Genomic DNA, 26,339 nt, shown 5'->3' with positions numbered 1-26,339 from the left:
CTTCTCCCTCAGAGCTGGGCTTTAAGAGGGAGCACACAACAGGACAATAAAATCTTAGGAAAATGCAGAAAGTTTTTCTGAGGATGGTGGTAACCCTTTGAGTTGGGATTCACTAATAAAGCGTGCATCTATGATTTATTTAATGTTGTATCTTTGGATCAGGAAGGTATTTTCCAGGATGTTTTTCTATGAGAAAAATACAACTTGTTTTATAATTCATGTGGACCATTTCCAAGAATACACTGTGGCAAAAAGAGTAACTACACATAAAATTAAAAAACTACACATAAATTATGATTTATCAAAACAAATGAAGCAAAACTATAAATACTCCAAAGAAAGGTTTTTAGAATTCAAATCTCTTTATTTTTGTTATTGATCTAAAGAACAGATTTCAAATGCTATTATCCACTGCAGTGCATCTTTTCCAGTTTAAAGTCCTTCTTTTTTTTTTAACGTCATTATGTCTTTTTCAACTAGAGCAATTTTTTAAAAATATTTATTTATTTATTTATTTGGTTGTGCCGGGTCTTAGTTGAGGCAGGCGGGCTCCTTAGTGGCAGCTCACCGGCTCCTTAGTTGTGGCATGCAAATTCTTAGTTGCGGCATGCATGTGGGATCTAGTTCCCTGAGCAGGGATCCCTTAAAGTCCATCTTAAAAGAATGTTGAAAACACTACATTGTCTATAAAAATTATCAACAGCTCCAAATTAATAAAGAGCTCCAATTAGTTTTCCAAAAATGGAATTGGATTCTATAAAAGGTGGCAAGTTCTATTTTTTAATAAGACAGAATAATATTTATTCTTTTTATTTTTTAACTTATAAAAGTAATGCACGATAAACATAAAAATACAAAAGAAAAAAGTCACAATTTTTCTATAATAACCACAACTGTTAACATTTTGAATATGTTTTTCTTTTTCTTTCTTTTTCATGATTGAGGTGCTTTATTTGGGTGTCTGTCTAAAAATGCGGATGGGGGAGTGAGAGAACTGGGGAAATGGTGGTCAAAGGGTACAAACTTGCAGTTAGAAGATGAATAAATTTTGTAGATATAATGTACCGCACTGTGATTCTAGTTAAAAATACTATATTACATACTTCAAAGTTACTAAGAGGGTAATCTTAAATATTCTCACCATGATAAAGAAATGATAATTATGTAACACGATGGAGGTGTTAGCTAATGCCATGGTGGTCAAATCAACATGTTGTACATCTTAAACTTACACAATGTTATATATCAATTATATCGCAAATTTTTTAAAAAAAGGCAAAAGAAAATCTCTAGTGAGATAGAACTAAAATGAGATTTATTTGAATAAAATACAATTGACAGTTGAAAAAAATAAAGATGTGGATATGCTTTTCTAACTTTCCAATATTTTGGTTGACAAACAAATACAGAGAAGTATTCCAAATGAGAGTTGGGACTTCCAGGAATGTTGTAAAAAAAAAAAGTCCACATTCAGTGGAAAGCTGGACTAGTTATCTTTTGGGACCCTTCCAAGGCTAAGATTTTCAGATTCTTTTAGATTATGCCAGTCACTTTATCATCTTTAAAGCAGTAAATTCCATGTAACACTGTTAAGCTAAAAAAAAATTGCAGTATTAGAACAGTTCCAAAAACACTGAAAAGCATTTCACTTGAAATTTGCAATTTAAATGACATTAAAGACAGAAACAAAAAAAATGTCAAAATAGAATTCTTATTGAATCGTGGTGAGATTCTTCTCAAGCTGCAGAACAGTTTCCTTAAGGGCAGGATCCTCTGCCCAGTTGGTTTTACTCCCCAGAATGAGGTTCTGTAATTAAGAAAAAAATTTTTTTAATTAAAGTTCTAAGTACTCTTAAAAATTTAACAAGATTTAAAAAAAAAATCCTCGGGGGGCTTCCCTGGTGGCGCAGTGGTTGGGAGTCTGCCTGCCAATGCAGGGTACAGGGGTTCGAGCCCTGGTCTGGGAGGATCCCACATGCCGCGGAGCAGCTGGGTCCGTGAGCCACAATTACTGAGCCTGCGCGTCTGGAGCCTGTGCTCCGCAGCAAGAGAGGCCGCGACGGTGAGAGGCCCGCGCACCGCGATGAAGAGTGGACCCCGCTTGCCACAACTAGAGAAAGCCCTCGCACAGAAAACGAAGACCCAACACAGCCATAAATAAATAAATAAAAATTAAAAAAAAAAAAAAAATCCCTCGGGACTTCCCAAGGCGCAGTGGTTAAGAATCCGCCTGCCAATGCAGGGGACATGGGTTCGAGCCCTGGTCCGGGAAGATCCCACACGCCACAGAGCGGCTAAGCCCGTGCACCTTAACTACTGAAGCCCGCGCACCTAAACTACTGAAGCCCGCGCACCTAGAACCGGTGCTCTGCAACAAGAAGCCTCCGCAATGAGAAGCCTGCGCACCGCAATGAAGAGTAGGCCCTGCTCGCCGCAACTAGAGAAAGCCTGCACACAGCAATGAAGACCCAACACAACCAAAAGATAAATAATAAAACAAATAAATAAAATTTTTAAAAAAGAAGGTAGCTTTAAAATAAATAAATAAAAAATAAAATAAAAAAAATCCTTTCACTGATCTTATCAAATATTTACAGAACTAGGTGTGAACATTTACTCTGTGATGATGAGAAAAAATAGTAATGCATTCTTGTATCCCCATTTCTACTTTCAGTAAGACTTCAACCTTGATCTCCATAATGCTAGGGAATATTTACAATGTTTACAACAATTTTTATGCTTTGCCAGTTTTTGTGGGTAGTTTTTACCTATTAAGGATACTGGCAGTGTGTCCTAAAGGAAAAAGATTGCAGCTGTGGTTCAGAGTTCATTTTGCACTTCTATGATGAAAAACAATTGAATTATAAGTAACACGCATTATTTTTACAAGAGGTAAAAGAAGAGCTTAGTTTCTAGCCCTTGTAAAGCTTTAAGACCCTGACAAAGGTGAAGAATATTTTTGCAGTAGACAATGGAGTAATGATTAGGGTTATAATTAATGAAAACTCTGGTCATTATTCTTTTAAAAACTGCAGCTCAATGATACTGAATTACTAATTGAAATACTGTTAAAAGAGATTTTAAAAAATAAGTGTTAAATTGTTATATATAAAAATATGAAAAACCTTGGCCTATATAAGGCACATTTTTGCTATAAGTGAATGAAAGGGATAGTGTATATAAATCCAGTCAAATTTACAAAGGCAGGTGGAGGTAAGCATTCAAACATGACTGAACCACTAAGGGCTCTTTTTCTTTTAGGAACAAAGAGAGCTCCTAAGATTGGGCAAAGCTATATTCCGTTCAACAAAGCAATAGGTTCATTAAATCAAAATTAACACTAATTTAGAGGATATGAATAAAAACTAAGAAACACAGAATAACAGAAATTTCAAAGCAGTAGTAAGGAACATGTGCCAAAGAAAATTAAAATGATTCTGTACTTATTATGCAATCTTCCACTTGACGTTAGCCTAGGGGATCTGGTTATTCCTAATCAAATCACCCGTTGCTACTAAAAAATAGGAGTAAGACCTGGGAAAGAATTTCTTATGGTGAGATATAAGACCTCATGTTCTATAAGGATATGCTTTACATATGATTGGCAGTTTTAACTGGGTATCTTCATAATTGAAAAATGGTAGTTTTAATTATTTCATCTCAACAGTTCCAGAGACATTTTATAATTCAAAAAGTAAAGAAAAAAAAAAAAGTAAAGAGGGGGCTTCCCTGGTGGCGCAGTGGTTAGGAATCCACCTGCCAGTGCATGGGACACGGGTTCGAGCCCTGGTCTGGGAAGATCCCACATGCCGCGGAGCAACTAAGCCCGTGAGCCACAACTACTGTGCCTGTGCTCTACAGCCCGTAAGCCACAACTACTGAGCCTGCAAGCCACAACTACTGAGCCCGTGTGCTGCAACTACGGAGCCCGCGGGCCTACAGCCCGTGCTCTGCAACGAGAAACCCCTGCAATGAGAAGCCTGCGCACCACAACGAAGAGTAGCCCCCGTGCACCCCAACTACAGAAAAGCCCGCGCACAGCAACAAAGACCCAATGTAGCCAAAAATAATAAATAAATAAAATAAATAAATTTATTAAAAAAAAAAAAGTAAAGAGGGGCTTCCCTGGTGGTCCAGTGGCTAAGACTCTGCGCTCCCAATACAGGGGGCCCGGGATTGATCCCTGGTCAGGGAACTAGATCCCACATGACGCAACTGAGAGTTCGCATGCCGCAACTAAAGATCCCGCACGCAGCAATGAAGATCCTGGCACAGCCAAATAAATAAATAAATATATATAAAAAAAAAGTAAAGAAAAACCTCCAGGCTAAATGAACACATAAAATTTAAAAACTGACATGATGGGGACTTCCCTGGTGGCGCAGTGGTTAAGAATCTGTCTGCCAATGCAGGGGACAAGGGTTCGATCCCTGGTCCGGTAAGATCCCACATGCTGTGGAGGAACTAAGCCTATGCACCACAACTACTGAGCCTGCGCTCTAGAGCCTGCGAGCCACAACTACTGAAGCCCCTGCGCCTAGAGCCCGTGCTCTGCAACAAGAGAAGACATTGCAATGAGAAGCCCGAGCACCACAACAAAGAGTAGCCCCTGCTCACCAGAACTAGAGAAAGCCCATGTGCACCAAAGAAGACCCAACGCAGCCAAAAAATAAATAAATAAATTTAAAAAATAAAAAAAACCGTGACATGACAATAACTACCAACATTCATTGAGAATTTGCTTCGACCAGACACTATGCTAAACAGATTAACATGAATTATCACCTTTAGTTCTAATAACCACTCTTTCTACACAAGGTAACTAATGCTTAGAAAAGTTAAATAATTTCCTCAAGGTCAGCAACTTTTTTTTTTTTAATTAATTTATTTTATTTTATTTATTTGTGCACGGGCTTTTTCTAGTTGCAGCAAGCGGGGGCCACTCTTTGTAGCGGTGCGTGGGCTTCTCATTGTGGTGGCTTCTCTTGTTGCGGAGCATGGGCTCTAGGCGCGTGGGCTTCAGTAGTTGTGGCATGCAGGCTCAGTAGTTGTAGCGCACAGACTTATTTGCTCCGTGGCATGTGGGATCTTCCCAGACCAGGGATCGAACCGTGTCCCCTGCATTGGCAGGCGGATTCTTAACCACTGTGCCACCAGGGAAGTCCCTCAGCAACTATTAAGTAGCTGGCAGGATCTTAACTCTAGATTCCCATCACCTGCATCCATGTTTTCCCCATTTCCCAACTTGGAGTCTAATGTTCTCCACCATTATACCATTCTGCCTCCACAGAGCTGCTGAAATCATTTCCATTTATAAATGCCTAAGGTCTAACTATAACAAAAAACCAAAGCCTTAAATGCTAAATAGACATAAATTCAAGATATATGTAAACAGATCGATATTCAGTACTGAATTATTTAGTAAGATCAAAAACTAAATGAAAATAAGCCTGAAAGTAATAGAACCAATCATTTTTTAAAAGTTCTTTACCCCCCTTCCTATTTTATAAAAATATTACCTGGAACACATGTTGAATAACTGTAGTAATCTGTATCTCCATCTCCAGGTTTTGTTGTATGGTCTTTATCTTGCCCGAATTTTCCATACTAGCCAAATCATCTTTCTGTTTGTTCTTTTCAGACTGTATTTCTAAAAGCTTCCTTTCTGAAGCTTGTTTTAACTCTATTGGGTTAAAAATAAACGATATATATGATAACTCCTATAAACAACAATCTTGAAAACTTATGAAGCAGAACAGTTACTGATTATTTCAGTCAAGAGAAAATTTTTAATAAGCAGCATTTTAGGCTGCAGTTCCATTTTGATCTGAAAATGATTTCTCTGGTGCAAAACACCAATATTTTAATTTCATACTTAGTAATGTCCTCTGTGAGATGTTCAAGGTATGTATGTATGACAAAGATACTGTCTACAAATGTTTGCTGTGGCATCATGTCAAAGGGGACTTACTCTGGGTTGCCAAAAAAATAGCAGGAGATATATGTAAGGAAATACTTTCCCCCCCTTTATTTACAAAAATTACAATATCAACAAGATGAATTTTCAAGGAAAGGTAAGATTCCCTTCTCCAGGGATAAATACCATCAACCATTTTTTTTCGTTGTTCCCGAAATGTTCTGAGAACTAAACTAGAGATCTTCCTGATAAACCCATCTTAAGTTGAAAATATCCTAAGTCAAAAACGCATTTAGTACACCTAATCTATCAAACATCACAGCTTAGCCTAGCCTACCTTAAACATGCTCAGAACACTTACATTAGCCTGCAAATGGGCAAAATCATCTAACACAAAGCCTGTTTTATAACAATGTGTTAAATACCTCATGTAATTTACTGAATACTGTACTGAAGGTGAAAAACATAATAGTTGTAAGTGTATTGGTTGTTTACCCTTGTGATCACGTGGCTGATAGGAGCTGGGGCTCGATGTTGCTGCCCAGCATCACATGGGAGTATGTTACTAGCCCAGGAAAAGAGCAAAATTCAAAATCTGAATTCAGTTTCTACTAAATGCATAGCATCGTAAAGTCAAAAAATTATTAAGTCGAAACATCATAAGTTGGGTACAGATAGTATTTGAAAACATAAATGGGTGTATCTCAGGAGCTTGGTTCCTTGACAGGAATGCAATGGAGAAAAAGCCAAAGGGTGATTAGATCAGATGACCAGGACTACTTCTAACCCTGAGATTACTTACAAAAAGGCAAATCTACATAATATTTTAAAATAATAAATCATGCCTATACTGTTAAATGAAAAAAGCAGTTTACAACACAGAATAAAATTATACCAATTTTATTTTATAAATAAGAAGCATTGAAGATCGATTATCTCTTGATAAAATTAAAAATTTAACTTTTCCTATGTACGTTTTTCTGTTTCTAAATTCTTTATAGAGAATATGTGTTACTTCTGAAATACATTTCAATAAAACATTTCAATGCAAAAAGCCATCTCATGTTCATTAAGTTAAAAAGCTGTAGAACCATATGCATCAAGTAATCATTTAAAAATTATGTTTAGGGGGCTTCCCTGGTGGCACAGTGGTTAAGAATCCACCTGCCAATGCAGGGGACACGGGTTTGAGCCCTGTTCTGGGAAGATTCCACATGCCACGGAGCAGCTAAGCCCATGCGCCACAACTACTGAGCCTGCGCTCTAGAACCCGTGAGCCACAACTACTGAGCCCACATGCTGCAACCACTGAAGCCCGCACGCCTAGAGCCCATGCTTTGCAACAAGAGAAGCCACCACAATGAGAAGCCGGCGCCCCGCAACTAGAGAAAGCCCGCGCACAGCAACGAAGACCCAACGCAGCCAAAAATAAAATAAAAGAAATAAATTTAAAAAAAATTATGTTTATATAAATACATTTATATGGGTGTGGAAAAAGGCCTGGAATGATGTACTTCTAACTGCGGTCACACAGGATGGAGGTATGGCTTTCACATTATACTTTTTTGTATTATTTGATATTCTTTCCCCCACTGAGAATGTCTTAATTTTTGTGATTTAAAGTTCTAAAACAACAAATCAAGCAAAATCCATTTTATATACTACTTTTTAAATTGCTATGTCCAAAGTTTAAAGAAAATTAAAAAAATTTTTCAGTGATTGAGAGATCTGGCCTTATCAATCTTCATATTAAGTGAAAATGTGTTCTCCAAACAAAAAAAAAAGTGTTCTACATACGTAATCTCTTCTTTCTAACATCAAGCAATTTTTCTTCCACGTCCCGAGTTTCCTGTTAATAGAAATAAAAAGATTAAGGCACATAACCTAAGAACACATCGATAATATTTAAATCACTGAATTTTATCTATTCATATTTTCTAGAGCTCCAGTTTTCAATTCCTCTGTTTCCACACAACAAAAGGGAAAGGAAAAGTAGCTTAAATGATAAGTAGATAATTAGTCAGAAATAATGGAATTATGGAAAAGAGAGAAAACTTAAGAACAGTGAATTCCAACCCTATCAGTCTCTTTGGGCAATCCTATTTAGTCACATACAGTTACCAGCAAGAATGTTACTGAAATCATGAGAATGCATAAGCAGCTTTATATTCAAAGTTACCTGCTGTGATTTCATTACTAATTTATTTAGACTTAGTATTTGTTTCATGTTATCCATGAGCACACTGAAAAGGAATAAAAAATATGATTTATTAACAGTTAAAAAAACTCAATTAAGAAATCAGTTAGCATATATTTACTTTCATTGTATTCACTGTACACTTCAATAGAAAGTCATTGTTTAACAAAATAAGTCTGGAAAAGTTTGATGTAAACTAAATTTCTGTTTAGAATTAGAGATGCATTTCCCTAGAAAAATTTTTGCTCACAGACAACAAAGAATATCAAATAACATTTCTTTTGTTTTTTTTCTTGGCCGCACTGCATGGCATGTGGGATCTTAGTTCCCCGAACAGGGATCGAACCGGTGCCCCCTGCAGTGGAAGGTCGGAGTCTTAACCACTGGACCGCCAGGGAATTCCCCAGGAACATTTCTAAAAATCTCATATTTAGGGAGAAAAAACCCTAACAGCTTGCTAATACATAGCTTTTTTTTTGGAAATAGACTTTAGTTTTTAGACAAGTTTTAGTTTCGCAGCAGAACCAAGTGGAAGGGGAGCCCGTGTACACGCTGTCCCCACGCTTGTACAGCCTCCCCCAGCAGAGCGGTCCATTTGTTACAAATGATGAACCTACACTGACGCATCATTATCACCCAGAGGCCATGGTTTACATTAGGGTTAGGGTTCACTCTTGGTTTTGTACATCCTATGAGTTGACAAATGTATAATGACATGTATCTACCATTATCATATCATACAGAATAGTTTCACTGAATAAACTGCTTTTATCCTAATTTCTCCAACAAGTACTTTTTTTTCTTTTTAAATTAGTTAATTTATTTATTTTTGGCTGCGTTGGGTCTTTGTTGCTGCGCACGGGCTTTCTCTCTAGTTGCGGTGAGCGGGGGCTTCTCTTGTTGCGGAGCACGGGCTCCAGGCGTGCGGGCTCAGTAGTTGTGGCTCGCGGGCTCTAGAGTGCAGGCTCAGTAGTTGTGGTGCATGGGCTTAGTTGCTCTGCAGCATGTGGCATCTTCCTGGACCAGGGCTCGAAACCGTGTCCCCTGCATTGGCAGGCGGATTCTCAACCACTGCGCCACCAGGGAAGCCCCTCCAACAAGCATTTCTGACTGACTACTACATGACAAGACTGTGCCAGGCACCAGGAATATAAAATAGAATAAAACATAGTACATGTTTTCAAAGAGTAAAGAATCTTATGGGGGAAAAAATAAATCCACAACCATCATATGGTTTCATTACAACCAGTAATGGATATGAACCCTTGTAAGAGTTGTGCAAAGGGTGGAACAAGGGAAATCCTTGAGTCTTAAAGGATGTAAAGTACAGTTGAACCTTGAACAATGCGGGTGGGGTGAGTGGTTAGGGACACCAACCATCCCACACAGTCAAGAGCACTGCTATCTCTGCCTCAAAAACAAAGGAATTAAATGACTCACCCAAGGGCAGAAAGCTGAAACAGTTTGGATCAAACCCTAGTTCTTCTGATTCCACATATTGTGACCTCTAACTAAACACAATCTTCCCCCATATTTAGTTAATTTAAAGATCTGTAAAATGAAAATACAGGTACTATATTTATTGAAAAAAAACCCAAACAACCTGCATATAAGTGGACTTGGGCAGTTGAAACCCAGGTTGTTCAAGGGTCAAGTGTAATTATGAAGATTACCTAGATCAAGCAGTTTAGTATGGCTGGAGTAAAAGGGTGGAAAAAAGACTGGACGAGAATAGTGGTTCTCATATTACAGAGTGCCACAATCTCTTGGGAGGCTTGTTAAATGTGGATTGCCAGCTCCCCATCTTCAGAGATTCTGAGTCAGCAGGTTTGGGATGGGACCAGCAATGTGACCATTGTGAAAATACTAATTATCCTGATAATCAGCCAGGCGTGAGAAACACTGTAGGAGTTTACCTGGGAGGCTGAAAAAGGGGACTATTTGCACAGACCTGTGAGAGCTTAACTCATTTTCTGCTAGTTACAGCTATACGTGGTTGTAAACTTTAAGACAGGCTAAAGGCGCTGCCTTAGCCTACCTGGCTTTGTGCTGTCTTTGGTGTCAATGCGATGAATCTATCCTGCACTCCTTTAACTCAAGAATGTTTTAAGCTCTCCTTTCATGGGGGAGCAATATTTAGAGAGCTCAAATTCAGATTTTAGGATTTATGTAATCCTGGAGTTAAACGGAATATGGGAGGAATGGGTATCAGTCTGGGCTAAGACGTCCAGATAGAAAAAGTGCCAGATCCATCTTGGTACTTTTCCGGTGCCAACAGTGGGGTGGTGGTGGTGGTGGTATTTTATCACAAGATTAGAGCTTTGGGAGATAAAATCACAGGTAAGGCCCCGGTGGCCAGGCACTTAGGATCAGATTAGAGATGACCTTGATTGCCAGGCAAATTACTGAACCTATGCAAGCTCATTTCTGCCAATAAAAAAATGAGGAGTATATTTCCTATCTCATTGAGTTCTTGTTGGCTTAAATGAGATAGCACTGCTCCTGTTTTACAGTAAATCCCAAATGAAAGTTAACTTTCAAAACCTTCCTTCAGGGGTTTCCCTGGTGGCACAGTGGTTGAGAATCCGCCTGCCAATGCAGGGGACATGGGTTCGAGCCCTGGTCCAGGAAGATCCCACATGTCGTGCAGCAACTAAGACCGTGCGCCACAACTACTGAGCCTGCGTTCTAGAGCCTGCGAGCCACAACTACTGAGCCCGCGTGTCACAACTACTGAAGCCCATGCGCCTAGAGCATGTGCTCCGCAACAAGAGAAGCCACTGCAATGAGAAGCCCGCATACCGCAACGAAGAGTAGCCCCCTCTCACCGCAACTAGAGAAAGCCCGCGCACAGCAACAAAGACCCAATGCAGCCAAAAATAAATAAATAAAACAAATAAATTTATTAAAAACAAAAACAAAAACAACCTTCCTTCAAAATTCTCAGATTGGGGACTTCGCTGGTGGTCCAGTGGTTAAGACTCCACGTTCCCAATGCAGGGGGCCCGGGTTTGATCTCTGGTCAGGGAACTAGATCCCACATGCTGCAACTAAGACCTGGTGCAGCCAAATAAATAAATAAATATTAAAAAAAAAAAATCCCAGATTGTATAGGTAAAACCTCCATTGCTTCTTAGGGTCCTGATCTATACGAAACAAGATGTCAACAGGACTATAAAAGTTGTAATGATGAGAAGGGCCCACAGAAATTCTGTCATGTTTCTTATTCCCCAGATAAAGGTGGTCGGCAGTGACAGGTAATTAAAAAAAAAAAAATTCATAGAACTAGTCATTATGCAGATCTCCCTTATTCCCATCCTTACCAAATCCAGAAAAAATAAAATAAAACAAACAAAAAAACATACCTGGTCTTGGTGTTAATTTTCTCCAGGTGTTTTTTAAGTGCACTTGAAAGCTGCATCCTATAGAGGAAAAAAGCTTCCATTATAAAACATGGATAACACTTAGGGTACATTGAAAAAGAAAATTTAAAAATACGACAAGGTAAAGATTGATTTCTCTTTAAATATAACATAAAACAAAAGTAGGTTTTTAAACAGTATCATATGGGAAATACTTTGATAAGTAAGTTATAGAAATATGAAGGAACACCAATATGGATGGGGCTGTTGCATGCGGTTGTGCATATGGCCAGAGAGGGGGGCTGAGCAGACCTGACACCCAGCCTGAACTTGCTCTCCAAGCCGTCCACCTTGGTGCGGGGCTGTGAGGAAGCATTAAGGCACTACAAAATGTGATGTACAACACGAGAAACATGTTTAACACTGCTGTAAGTTATATATGCAAGTTGTAAGAGAATAAATCCTAAGAGTTCTCATCACAAGAAAAATTTTTTTTTTTGCTATTTCTTTAATTTTGTATCTATATGAGATGATGGATGTTCATTAAACCTACTGTGATAATCATTTCAGGATGCATGTAAGTCAAAACATTATGCCGCACACCTTAAACTTATACAGTGCTGTATGTCAATTATATCTCAATAAAACTGGAAGAAAAAAAAAGGTACTACAGAAATCAACACGGGCCCAAAATGGGTAGAGTTAGGGAATACAAAACCATACTTGATGGTGAACTTTAAAATGTGTCTATTTACAAGCAAGCACTGTAATTTATTTTTAAATTCAAATAGTTAATAAATAATAATAAAAAGGCAATCAGGGGCTTCCCTGGTGACGCAGTGGTTAAGAATCCACCTGCCAATGCAGGGGACACAGGTTCGAGCCCTGGTCCGGGAAGATCCCACATGCCACGGAGCAACTAAGCCTGCGTGCCACAACTACCGACCCTGCGCTCTAGAGCCCGAGAGCCACAACCACTGAGCCTGCGAGCCACAACCACTGAGCCTGCGAGCCACAACTACTGAAGCACACACACCTAGAGCCTGTGCTCCGCAACAAGAGAAGCCACTGCAATGAGAAACCCATGCACTGCAAAGAAGAGTAGCCCCTGCTCACCGCAGCTAGAGAAAGCCTGTGCATGGCAATGAAGACCCAAAGCAGCCAAAAATAAATTAAAAAAAAAAAAAAAAAGCAATCAGCTCAGCAATATTAGTCATTTCATTAAAGGGGGATATCTTAATAGCTCTGAAGTCACCTTAGTTAAACAATATGATCTATATAATGAGCCAGCATATGAAATGAGGGAAAAAAGTTCACTGCTAGAAGCAATTAAAAGGGCTTTAACTACTTTTCAATTAAATGTAAATAAATTCATCTGGGACGGCCAGAAATACAAGGAAAAAACTGTTAGAGTCATTCACTTAATTGAGATTATTAATTCAGATCGTAAGTCTAGAATAGAGACCACCGTTTGTCTTATTAACAACTGTATGCCAGCTCCAGCACAAAGCTTACAACACAGTAAGCACTCAAATATTTGTTGAATGAATTTTAAAATATATATGCAAAGCCTAAAATTAAAAATATATTTAAACTCAATGACAATTCTTTCACTCCATTAAGAGTTACTGGAATAGGGGACTTCCTGGTGGTCCAGTGGTTAAGAATCCACCTTCCAATGCAGGGGACACGGGTTCGATCCCTGGTTGGGGAACTAAGATCCCATATGCCACCGGACAACTAAGCCCTTGAGCCACAACTACTGAGCACACAAGCCACAACTAGAGAGCCTGCATGCCGCAACTGTTGAGCTCGAGCGCCAAAACTAGAGAAGCCCATGCGCCGCAACGAAGATCCCGCGTGCCCCAACTAAGACCCGATGCAGCCGAAAAACAAAATAAAATAAATAAATATTTTTTTAAAAAAGTTACTGGAGTATATGAATCCACATAATCCTTTCAAACACAGAATGAGATTTAACCTCACACTTTTATTGTCTCGATTGACATTTCCTTATTAACCCTATCTTCTGTAACTTCTTCAAATGAAGACATTAACAAATGATGTAACTTTTCTCTCAGGGTTCAAAATTTGTGGGACCATTATCTAAACATCATTTTGATTGATTACTTCAGACTAGTCAAAATATCCTCTCCACCTTGAGCCATACCCATTTTGCATACTTAAAAGGTAATAATTACCTGTCTAACGCAAGCTTTTTCATTTCAAAAGCAATTTTTGCCTCTTCAATTTCCTTTTCCAGTTCTTCAATTTTACTGCCAAAGAAGCATGAACAAAAGAATTTCAGCAATATCAGAAAAAGTAACTACTGGAATAAAGGTATAAAGTAAATCTTTGAAGAAAGTAAAATTCCTGTTCTCTAAATAAAAGTATTCTACGGGCTCCCCACACCTATGCATTTATAGATTTGGTAAACTGATTCCTGCTATGATACTTTGCTAAGTATCTTGTTAAGGTGTGGAGGATGCCAAAAGTGCTAATACGATCACTCATGTGCATGTAAGTCTACAGCCCACATCAACAACTTCTCAATACGTGCATGACAAATTACTTGGAAAAAAAAAGGAAAGGAAAAAGAAAGACAATATTGTAAGATGAATAATATTATTAAATCTGTAAAAACCACAACTAAAATTTTAAAATATGACCTACGCTTCAATTTGCTTTTCCTGCATGATTTGTTCTGGAGTTTTTTCTTCATCTACAAATAAATAAATTTTTGACGTTAGTAGTATTTTATAAAAGCATTCTCCAACAGAAATATAATGTAAGGCACAATTGCAAACCAAATGTGCAATTTTTAATTTCATTTCCACACTACAAAAGAAACAAGTAAAATTAATTTTAATATAGCTTATTAAACCCAATAGATCCAAAATATTATCATTTCTACATGTAATCAATTTCTAATTACTAGTGAAATATTTCACAATCTTTTCTTCTGTGCATATTTTACATTTACAGTCCTTCTCAATGAGGACTAACCACATTTCAAGTGTTCAACAGTCACATGGAGCTAACGGCTAACACATCGGACAGCACAGTTTTAGAATGATAGAAAAAGAGTAAAAAATGAACAAGATCAATGTAAAAAAAAAAACCTGTATGTCTATATATTAGCAACGAACAATAGGAAATTAAAATTTAAAAATACAGGGGCTTCCCTGGTGGCGCAGTGGTTGAGAATCTGCCTGCCAATGCAGGGGGACACAGGTTCGAGCCCTGGTCTGGGAAGATTCCACATGCCGCGGAGCAACTAGGCCCGTGAGGCACAACTACTGAGCCTGCGCGTCTGGAGCCTGTGCTCCACAACAAGAGAGGCCGCGATAGTGAGAGGCCTGCGCACCGCGATGAAGACTGGCCCCCGCTCGCTGCAACTAGAGAAAGCCCTCACACAGAAACGAAGACCCAACACACCCAAAAATAAATAAATAAATTTTTTAAAAAAATGTAAAATTGCATGCAAAAACACAAACTACTTAAGGATAAATTTAACAAAATACGTGTATGACCTATACACTGAACACTACCAAATACTATAAGTTAATTTAATTTAATTAAATTAATTAATTTATTTGTTTTTGGCTGTGTTGGGTCTTCATTGCTGCGTGTGGGCTTTCTCTAGCTGTGGCGAGCAGGGGCTACTCCTCATTGTGGTGCGCGGGCTTCTCACTGCGGTGGCTTCTCTTGATGTGGAGCATGGGCTCTAGGCACGTGGGATTCAGTAGTTGCAGCACGCGGGCTTTAGTAGTTGTGGCTCGCGGGCTCTAGAGCACAGGCTCAGTAGTTGTGTGGCATGGGCTTAGTTGCTCCGTGGCATGTGGGATCTTCCCGGACCAGGGCTCGAACCCGTGTCCCCTGCACTGGCAGGTGCATTCGTAACCACTGCGCCACCAGGGAAGTCCCCACTACAAAATACTGAAATGGAAAGATACACTATCTACATGTATTGGGAGAATCATTATCGCTAATATAACAATTTCACCCATATTGATCTATAGATCCCACTCAAATCCCAGTCAAATCTGTAGAAATTGACAAACTGATTTTAAATGCATATAGAAAAACAAAGGACCAAGGAGAGTCAAAGCAATTTTGACAAAGAATGTTGAAGGACTTACAAGAGCTGCTAATCAAGACTTACTACAAAGCTACAGTAATCTAAACAGTGTGGTGCCATTGTAAAGATAGACAAATACCTCAAAGGAACAAAAGAAGAAGTCCAGAAATAGACCTACACATATACAATGGATAAAGAAAAGTCTTTTCAACAAACAGTGCTAGAAAAACTGGATTTCTATATGGAAAACAAATGAACCTTGATCCTTACTTAGCGTACACCATACAGAAAAGTTAATCCCAAATTAGCAGGATACAAAATTAATGTACACAAATCTCTTGCATTCCTATACACTAATGATGAAAAATCTGAAAGAGAAATTAAGGAAACACTCCCATTTACCATTGCAACAAAAAGAATAAAATACTTAGGAATAAACCTACCTAAGGAGACAAAAGACCTGTATGCAGAAAACTATAAGACACTGATGAAAGAAATTAAAGATGATACAAACAGAGGGAGAGATATACCATGTTCTTGGATTGAAAGAATCAACATTGTGAAAATGACTATACTACCGAAAGCAATCTATAAATTCAATGCAATCTCTATCAAACTACCAATGGCATTTTTCACAGAACTAGAACAAAAAATTGCACAATTTGTATGGAAACATAAAAGACCCCGAATAGCCAAAGCAATCTTGAGAAAGAAAATTGGAGCTGGAGGAATCAGGCTCCCTGACTTCAGACTATACGACAAAGCTACAGTAATCAAGACACTATGGTACTAGCACAAAAACAGAAATATAGATCAATGGAACAGGATAGAAAGCCCAGAGATAAACCCACACACATATGGTCACCTTATTTTTGATAAAGGAGGCAAGAATATACAATGGAGAAAAGACAGCCTCTTCAATAAGTGGTGCTGGGAAAACTGGATAGCTACATGTAAAAGAATGAAATTAGAACACTCCCTAACACCATACACAAAAATACAATGGATTAAAGACCTAAATGTAAGACCAGACACTATCAAACTCTTAGAGGAAAACATAGGCAGAACACTCTGACATAAGTCACAGCAAGATCCTTTTTGACCCACCTCCTAGAGAAATGGAAATAAAAACAAAAATAAACAAATGGGACCTAATGAAACTTAAAAGCTTTTGCACAGCAAAGGAAACCATAAACAAGACCAAAAGACAACCCTCAGAATGGGAGAATATATTTGCAAACGAAGCAACTGACAAAGGATTAATCTCCAAAATATACAAGCAACTCATGCAGCCCAGTATCAAAAAAAACAAACAACCCAATCTAAAAATGGGCAGAAGACCTCAATAGACATTTCTCCAAAGAAGAAATACAGATTGCTAACAAACACATGAATGGATTCTCAACATCCTTTCATTAGAGAAATGCACTAATCATTAGAGAAATGCAAATCAAAACTATAATGAGGTATCACCTCACACTGTTAAGAATGGCCATCATCAGAAAATCTACAAACAACAAATGCTGGAGAGGGTGTGGAGAAAAGGGAATCCTCTTGCACTGTTGGTGGGAATGTAAATTGATACAGCCATTATGGAGAACAGTATGGAGGTTCCTCAAAAAACTAAAAATAGAACTACCATACGACCCAACAATCACACTACTGGGCATATACCCTGAGAGAACCATAATTCAAAAAGAGTCATGTACCACAATGTTCACTGCAGGTCTATTTACAATAACCAGGACATGGAAGCAACCTAAGTGTCCACCGACAGATGAATGGATAAAGAAGATGTGGCACATACACACAATGGAATATTACTCAGCCATAAAAAGAAACGAAATTGAGTTATCTGTAGTGAGGTGGATGGACCTAGAGTCTGTCATACAGAGTGAAGTCAATCAGAAAGAGGAAAACAAATACCATATGCTAACACATATATATGGAATCTAAAAAAAAAAAAAAGGTTCTGAAGAACCTAGGGGCAGGACAGGAATAAAGACGCAGACGTAGAGAATGGACTTGAGTACATGGGAAGGGGGAAGGGTAAGCTGGGATGAAGTGAGAGAGTGGCATAGACATATATACACTACCAAATGTAAACTAGATAGCTAGCGGGAAGCAGCTGCATAGCACAGGGAGATCAGCTCAGTGCTTTGTGACCACCTAGAGGGGTGGGATAGGGAGGGGGGAGGTAGACGCAAGAGGGAGGAGATATGGGGATATATGTATATGTATAGCTGATTCACTTTGTTATACAGCAGAAACTAACACCATTGTAAAGCAATTATACTCCAATAAAGATGTTAAAAAAAAAAAAAAGAACCACAGTCCTGAATGTTAAACCTAAAATCTTAAGACTTCTAGAACAAAACACAGGAGAAAATCTTTGCAACGTTGGGGTAGTCACAGTTTCTTAGATAGAACTCAAAAACCACAAACCACAAAAGAAAAGAGTGAAAAATAGTGCTTCATCAAAATTAATGCCTTCTGCTCCTCAAAAGACACTGTTAAGGAAATAAAAAAGCAAGCAACAAACTAGGAGAAGATTTCTGCCATAGATATGTATACATATGTATATACACACACACATATATATTTATTTATTTACCTGAAAAAGGACTGTATTCTTGTTTTTATAGGAGTGAATATTTTATTCTTTAGTGTTTAATAGAATACATCACGTATTCAGTTATAATTAAAGAACTCAAACTCAATGAGACTAACAATCCAATTAAAAAATGGGTAAGGATTTGAATGGACATATCATAAAAGTAGATTTATACATCTACTTCATAAAACTAGATGTATAAATTGCCAATAAGACATGAAAAGATAATCAACATTAGTTATTAGGGAAATGTAAATTAAAACCACATGAGGGGGCTTCCCTGGTGGCGCAGTGGTTGAGAATCTGCCTACCAATGCAGGGGACACGGGTTTGAGCCCTGGTCTGGGAAGATCCCACATGCTGCAGAGCAACTAGGCCCGTGAGCCACAATTACTGAGCCTGCGCGTCTGGAGCCTGTGCTCTGCAACAAGAGAGGCCGCGATAGTGAGAGGCCCGTGCACCGCGATGAAGAGTGGCCCCCGCTTGCCGCAACTGGAGAAAGCCCTTGCACAGAAACGAAGACCCAATACAGCCATAAATAAAAAAAAACAAACAAAAAAATACCACATGAGATACCACTATATACTTACTAGAATGGCTAAAATTTAAAAAGACTGACAGGGGACTTCCCTGGTGGTGCAGTGGTTAAGAATCCACCTGACAATGCAGGGGACACGGGTTTGATCCCTGGTCTGGGAAGATCCCACATGCCACAGAGCAACTAAGCCCGTGCGCCACAACTACTGAGCCCGCGTGCCACATCTACTGAAGCCTGCATACCCTAGAGCCTGTGCACTGCAACTACTGAGCCCACACGCTGCAACTACTGAGCCTGTGCTCCACAGTAAGAGAAGCCATTGCAGTGAGAAGCCCACACAGTGCAGTGAAGAGTAGCCCCCGCTCGCTGCAACTAGAGAAACCCACGCACAGCAACGAAGACCCAACACAGCCAAAAAATAAATAAACTAAAAAAAAAATGGTGAATTTTGTTACACGAATTAAGTCACAAAAGGAAGATGTCAGAAACAAAAAAAATACATACCATATAAATCCATTTACATCAAATTCTAGAACAGTGCTGTCCAAAGCACTGTTCTCCTCTGTGATGAATGAAATGCTTAATATCTGCACTGTCCAATATGGTAGCCACCAGCCACATTGTGGCTTAAGCATTTGATATGTGATTAATGCAACAAAGAATTTTAAATTTTATTTGATTTTAATTAACTTAACTTTAAAAGGCCACCTGTAGCTAGTGGCTACTGTATTGGACAGCACAACTCTAGAAGACAAATCTATAGCAACAGAAATCAAATTGATGGTTGCTGGGGTCAGGGTGGGGACTGAGTGTCAAGTGGCACGGGGAGGTGTGACAGAAATGTTCTACGTCTTGATTGTGGTGGTAGTTACAGAGATATATACATTTGTCAGAACTCAACAAATTGTACCCTTAAAATAGATGCACTTATTGTAAAAAAAATTTCTTCACGCAATAGTCTCAGTAATATATTTTTTAATGGTAAAACACTAATCAATTTTAGACAAATATCTTTTCTCAAAGACTACAACCTAACTACTTATGGTCTGCTTCAAATCTGTCCTCTCCTTTAGTTGTAGAAATTCTAGAGTGTGGACTATTAAATCTACTCAAGTTTTCAGATGTCACAACCCTTTAAAAATAAAATTATCTATACAGGGAAAACAAGAACTGCATGAGGAGGCAGACTCTTTTATCACTTGGATTTTAGCTTTAAGGTCATCTTCTCGAAGAAGTCATCTCTGATTCCTCTATCTAAAGTAGACACTCCCTCTTATCACACCATTATTTCCTTCATCACATTTACTTCACCTCATGATTATCTCGCATGTTTCTTTGCTTACCTGTTTTGCTACATAGAATTTAAGCTCCATGAGGGTAAAGTCTGCCTTGTTCAACACCATATCTCCATCCCTAGCATCAATTCATTCAACTATGAGTGCAGGAATACTCATAGAGATAATTCTTCAATGGTTCAAATTTTGAATAGCTTTTCCCCTATACCTCATCATCTAAGATCAAATATACTTTTTTTATTATGTGGGCTCTCATGCCAGAAAAAGCATTAGGCATGTCCTACTTCTCATCTCTAAGGTAAACATAATTGGTTTAATACAAGGAACATGGGCTTTGAAAACAAGAACACCATTAATTCCTCCAGGGGAAGGGCAGTGACCTACTAAGCATCTTTGAGGTAAGCATTTTTTAAATTGAAGTATAGTTGATTTACAGTGTTGTATCAGTTTCAGGTATTCAGCAAAGTGATTCATTTTATATATATATATATATATATATATATATTTTTTATATATGTAATAGATATTTTTTCAGGAGGTAAGCATTATTGATGTAACAAAAGGGACATGGCTTTGGAGGCAAGAAGGCCTGGTTCATATCCTAGTTCCTACAGTTACTAGTTACAGTAAGCAGAAAAGAGGCTGGGGGGCCCATTTTTTTAGGGTTTGGTTTGGTTTGGTTTTTTGCATAATATGACTTTAGAAACCCTGGAATGGAGATGGAAAACACACCAGAAATGCCTTCAGATCTATGGCCTTAAAGAGAGCTTGAGCAGAGCTCAAAAATTACCTAAGTTCAAACACGGATTCAGGGAAGTGATTAAGACATCTATGAGGTGCCTTGGCTTTTCCACAATTTTTTTTTTTTAAAGATTTATTTATTTATTTATTTTGGATGCGCCAGGCCTTAGTTGTGGCACACGGGATCTTTGTTGTGGCACGTGGGTTCTTTTAGTCGCGGCATGCAGGCTTCTTAGTTGCGGCATGCATGTGGGATCTAGTTCCCTGACCAGGGATTGAACCTGGGCCCCCTGCGCTGGGAGCGCAGAGTCTCATCCACTGGACCACCAGGGAAGTCCCTCCACAATTCTTGACTCCACCTAGTGTACTATTTGATTTTACTCTTTAAGCTTATTTCATAGAGAAAGAAAGAGTAACCAAAATCTATCTTTGTGACCCAAGGGCTTACAATAAATCAGGTGGCTATTAGGTGGTTATTACTTCAGGATGACTAAACCATCATTTTACTACTCTCTTGGTCCCTGAGATTTCTGGATTAATAATTTTAAAAGATAAATTTAAAATTTTTCTGTGTTTAGAATTGAAAATTTTCACTTACATCTTTATGCCTCTTCTGCTCTCATGCCAATAATCCAGTGTTTCTCAAAGTATAGGTCTCAGATCACTTGCTTAACAATCATCTAATCTGCTAATTTAATGTTCAGGTTGTTGATGGCGGTAGCAAGTTTTGTGATTCCCTAAGCCCACAGGGATTTCCCAAATCTCTGATCAACAGAACTTAATTGTCTTGTATTGTTATTTACTTGTTTTATATACATTTCTTGAATTCCTAACTAGTTCCTTAGGGCCAGGGCAAGCCTGCTTTTGCCTTCTTAAAGGGTAGAGTACTGCATTATGCTGGCCCTCCCATTCCCTAAATAAATAAATTTTTGTAAAATTGGTGTTTGCCCTGGAGTACTGTTCATCAACAAACTCACAAAACCTTATTTGAAAATGAAAATACTTACTTGCATCAACCATTGATTTATATTCCAAGAGTTGTTGTTTGGTCTGTGCTCTTAGCCTGAAAACAGATAAAGAGAAAAAGTTATATATTTATTGAGGTTTTACTCATTACTATATGATAAATCAACTCATCGTTTTTGCAAGCTGATGCAACAAAATGAGTATAAATAAATAGCATTAAGGTCTTCCAGTTTGGCCTATTTTATTTAAAAAGGGCATAAAGAATTTAAGGCCTCAGAAAAATACTCAAAATGAAATACAGCAGGAAAACAGCATCTGTGAGGAAAAGTTTAAAATTTGATTTTTAAATTTATTCTTAATGGGTCACACTGAAATGAGGCTTAAAGAAAAGGGCTACACAAAGAAATAGATCAAAATGAGTCAGGTGGACCTTTGTGAGAGAATAGTGTTCGGTAGCCAGGACCTCTTTTGGGCATTTCTTCCTAAGTGGAATACACAACAGATAAGGGAATAGGGGAAGGTAATACAGGGAAGCTATTCTTTCCAGGAGTTGACGAAGCCCATATATGCATTCAAGAAAGCCATGGGATACTCTAGCTGTGGACAGTGGCTAATATGGCTGTCCAGAATTGACACTGGACTGCAGCAGCATTTTCCTATATGGCTCCAAGAACTCTGGATAGGGACTGAGCAGATCCAATGGCTCATAGATAAAATGAATGGGAATAGTTAAAGGCAAGAGCTCCCACCCCGTGTCTTCTAAACTTCTTCCTCTGATGGATAGATATATTATAAAAGACTGTCAGTAACTAAGTTCCCATCACTGTTGTCTATCCCTGTCTACAGGTCCCACAACTCACTCTCAGAGGGTTGGGTACATGGCCCAAAGACTGGGGTGAGACCTTGAGAGAATACAAAGAAGTTCATCAATCATGTGAGGATGGGTGAAAGCATGCCTCCATCTTTGAGAAACCTTTGAAGGAGAGGATGGTGAGTCTTGGGAAATACAACTTTGTTTGACAGAGACTCTTTATAGTAAGCCGACCAGATCAAATCTGCTTGAACCTACAGAGCAGCTCCTGGGCAACGACATCTACAAAATCATGAGACAAAAGGTTGATCCTGAGGTTCTGGAGCCCCAGATGCTGCCAAAGTGCCTCCATGAGGCTGGCCTGCTTAAATATGGAATAGTGTGATCTCAGGTTGTCACTGACACCAACGCCAAAGAAATCGAGGGCGATCACTGAATGAAACTGGACGGTCTGACCTTCTTGTACCAATCATAACTGGATGTTGGAAAGCCACAGAGAAACATGACTATCTCGACTTCCAACCATACCCACAGAATCCTAGTAGAAGACGTGCAGTCCCTTGTAGGTGAAAAATTTCCCTGACAATTTCCATGAGTGAAGAGCAGGAGAAAGTGGGGGTGGGAGGGGAGGCAGAATGTGCAGATAAGCCACAAGCAGAGGCATGGCCAACAGCCCCACCTGGACTCACAATTCCCTCATCCTGATTCAGGTAAGACCTGGGCTACAAGATTCCATGTTTGGGGGAACCTGTTGTGCATTGGTAGGAGGGAATTTTTAAAGTGAGGCTGTGAGGTTTATTATTAGGCAAGGCCTTTCAAAGCAGTGGTAAAGCCGAAATACTTTTACAAAGCTTTTTTTTTTTTTTTAAATCACCTAGTTTTGATTTAGAACAGAAATCTGCAAATTTTTTTCTGTAAAGGACCAGATAGCAAAAATTTTAGGCTTTGTGAGTCATATAGTATCTGCTGTAACTACTCAACTCAGCCCCTGAAGCAGGAAAGTCGTGTTCCAATAAAACTTTACTTAAGAGGACTGAAATTTAATTTCATATAATTTTCATCTGTTATTAAATATTCTTGTGATTTCCCCCCACCCCCCGCCGACCAAGCATTTAAACACATGAAAACTATTCTTAGCTTGAGGGGGGTCACACAAAAACAGAGTAGGATGGATAAGGCCAGGGCCACAGTTGCCCACTGGTGTAAAAGACTGATGTCCTTTCTCATCAAATCTTGCCCTAGCAACGTAGAGACGTTGCTTCCTGGTAGAAAATATAACAAATGAAGCTTCTGGATTGAAAAGGGCCATAGCTGTAACAGAAAAGGGCGGAGCCACCTCCCTCCAGTGTATCAGGGCTTCGATGCAACCCACAAAAGGGCTTGAAAATCGGGGCCCCAGGGCATGAGTGGGTAAGAATGGAGGCGTTAATTACTGCTCTGCAGGCTTCTAAGAGCCCTCTGCTAAACGCTGACTCCAGAGTATCTCGTTTAATGCCCACAGCAACTCTGCTAGGAAGCTGTCATTTTTCTCTCCTTTGCCAAGATGAAGAAAGGGGCTTAAAGAGCTTAAGTGAATGATGCAGTCACGCAGCCATTAAGCGACCGACGCTGAATTCGAACCCTGGACATTCTAAGCAAAGCGGGGAGCTCTTGGCCACGACGCCCACTTGGTTCCCGCCCAGCCGGTCAGAGGGAACAACCTGAGCAGCAGGGTCATGCGGTCCTCGGGACGCGCCGCCTGGGCGCCGGCGACCTGCGGAGGCTCGCCTTCCCCTCTGGAGTCCGCGGTCTCGGCAGCGGCTTGCTCCTCGGACTGCGTCTCCATCCGCGGCGCGAAGAGCTACCACTTAGGACTGGCACACTCTGCCCTAGGAGGGGCCGCTTTTCCCGCCACTAAATTGACACCGGAAGGGGACGCAGGGTCATCGCGCGCCGCCCCGCCCCTTCCGGCGCAGGGCCTCCGCCTTTTCCGCCCCGGTCTCTGGTGGCTGCTGTCCCGGCTGCACTCCCCGGCTCCTGGCACAGCGGCCTAGAGGGGAGAACCCCGACATCACAGGTCTTTCAGCCTTGGAGCTGGGATAGCCGTTATTGACCCATCTTAGCACTCCCCTTCCATCCGCGGCCTTGGAAGATGGGTGTGCCGGGCAGGCTGGCAGAGATAAACATTGGAGGGTTAGGTAGACTTTTGCTCTGAGCTCATTAGGTCCACGCCCCTCATTTGGCGGAGAAGAGAGTGGCCCAAGTTCAGAGATACCCACTTCCTCCCCACGAGGCAGTGCAGACTTCCAGTTTGAAATTCAGCTGTCAGTAAGATTCGAACTCGTAACAGAGTTGGGTGCCCCCAAGTGTCAGTTTGATGATCCGGCAGATTACAACTGAGCTTTCTTAGCTGAGCAGTGACCGGGCAATGCAGGACATAAATGCCTGACTGGTTTGTAGTTTTTCACTATGGTCAGTCATGTAAGGGGGACAATCTTTGCCGCACAAGCACAAGCAGCTCGGGCCTCTGAACAACAGAGCCGAGCATTCCCTTCTATAGCGAGTTTCCCCGGAGTTATACTTGTTCACACAATTCTCCCCTTTCTTCCTATTATCAAAGTAATTCAGCTCCTGGTAAAAGATTCAAAGGCACGGTCGGATGTAAAATGTTAGGTTCACCACTCCTACTGCCAAATTCCTGGAAGAACATTTTGCTTCATCTTTTCTTTACAAAAAAGTGACCCTATTCTTTTTTCACTTAACTGCTTTTATCGGGATGTCTTCCGATATCTCACATCAATCTCATCCTTTTAAGCAGTTGCCTAACAGGTGTCCACTGGCCAAATTTGGGATGAAGACTATGCAGTGGTTCTCCAATCTGAGCATGCATCAGAATCAATGTCCAATAATACAAAATGGATGATAAATTAGATAATTACCATCATCCCCCTCCCAGTGAGATAAGATTACTCAAAGCAAGTATCGTTAATGAACGTTAAAACTAAAAAGAGAACAGCACCTTTACATCAAAACTCATCTGGTGGTTACCACCTTACCCAGATGATCAAATGTGGTATCACCAGTAGTGTTTAACAATCTGATACTTGACTCCAATGATGCATAAGTTGTGCAAATCACCAATATTCTTGCCGAAATGCATAACCTGAACTTAACTATGAAGAAACAATCAGACAAGAAATCTGGAATAAAGGACATTCTACAAGAAAAATGGCCTAGACAATTCATGTTAAAAATCAGGGCAATTGGGACTTCCCTGGTGGCACAGTGGTTAAGAATCTTCCTGCCTGCCAGTGCAGGGGACACGGGTTCGAGCCCTGGTCTGGGAAGATCCCACATGCCACGGAGCAACTAAGCCCATGCGCCACAACTACTGAGCCTGTGCTCTAGAGCCTGCGAGCCACAACTACTGAGCCCTCGCACCACAATTACCAAAGCCTGCACGCCTAGAGCCCGTGCTCTGCAACAAGAGAAGCCACCGCAAGGAGAAGCCCACGCGCAGCAACAAAGACCCAATGCAGCCAAAAAAAAAAAAAAAAAAAAAAAAAAAAAAAGCAGGGCAATTGTTCTGTATGGAAAAACAAATGAAACTTGGAGCTCTGGATTGGAAAAATGTTTGTAAGACATTTTTGGAATGATTGTGGAAATTTGATTATGTACTGTATATTACATATGGAGTTGTTAACTTTCTTAGTGTGATAAAAAGATTGTGGGGACTTCCGTGGTGGTCCAGTGGTTAAGACTTCGCCTTCCAATGCAGGGGGTGCAGGTTCGATCCCTGGTCGGGGAGCTAAGATCCGACATGCCTCGTGGCCAAAAA

The 26,339-nt window shown here is 39.7% G+C and overlaps 1 protein-coding gene and 1 pseudogene across 1 annotated transcript; both read right to left on the bottom strand.

Moving 5' to 3' along the window:
• Window positions 1-1,290: 1,290 nt before the first annotated feature.
• Window positions 1,291-24,436, bottom strand: CENPH (centromere protein H). Its single transcript, XM_036849377.1, has 9 exons — window positions 24,223-24,436; window positions 21,753-21,808; window positions 14,150-14,198; window positions 13,678-13,752; window positions 11,480-11,536; window positions 8,097-8,160; window positions 7,715-7,766; window positions 5,520-5,683; window positions 1,291-1,807 (listed from the first exon to the last, which is right to left on the bottom strand). Exons 1-9 carry the CDS (start codon window positions 24,345-24,347, stop codon window positions 1,712-1,714), a joined length of 738 nt encoding a protein of 245 aa, XP_036705272.1. The 5' UTR covers window positions 24,348-24,436; the 3' UTR covers window positions 1,291-1,711.
• LOC118891934 lies at window positions 22,246-23,222 on the bottom strand (annotated as a pseudogene).
• Window positions 24,437-26,339: the final 1,903 nt, after the last annotated feature.

The sequence above is a fragment of the Balaenoptera musculus genome, chromosome 3, assembly GCF_009873245.2.
Source record: "Balaenoptera musculus isolate JJ_BM4_2016_0621 chromosome 3, mBalMus1.pri.v3, whole genome shotgun sequence".
Lineage (NCBI taxonomy): Eukaryota > Metazoa > Chordata > Mammalia > Artiodactyla > Balaenopteridae > Balaenoptera > Balaenoptera musculus.
Note: the sequence above shows the minus strand (reverse complement) of the source record. Positions and strands in the feature narration are given on the sequence as shown.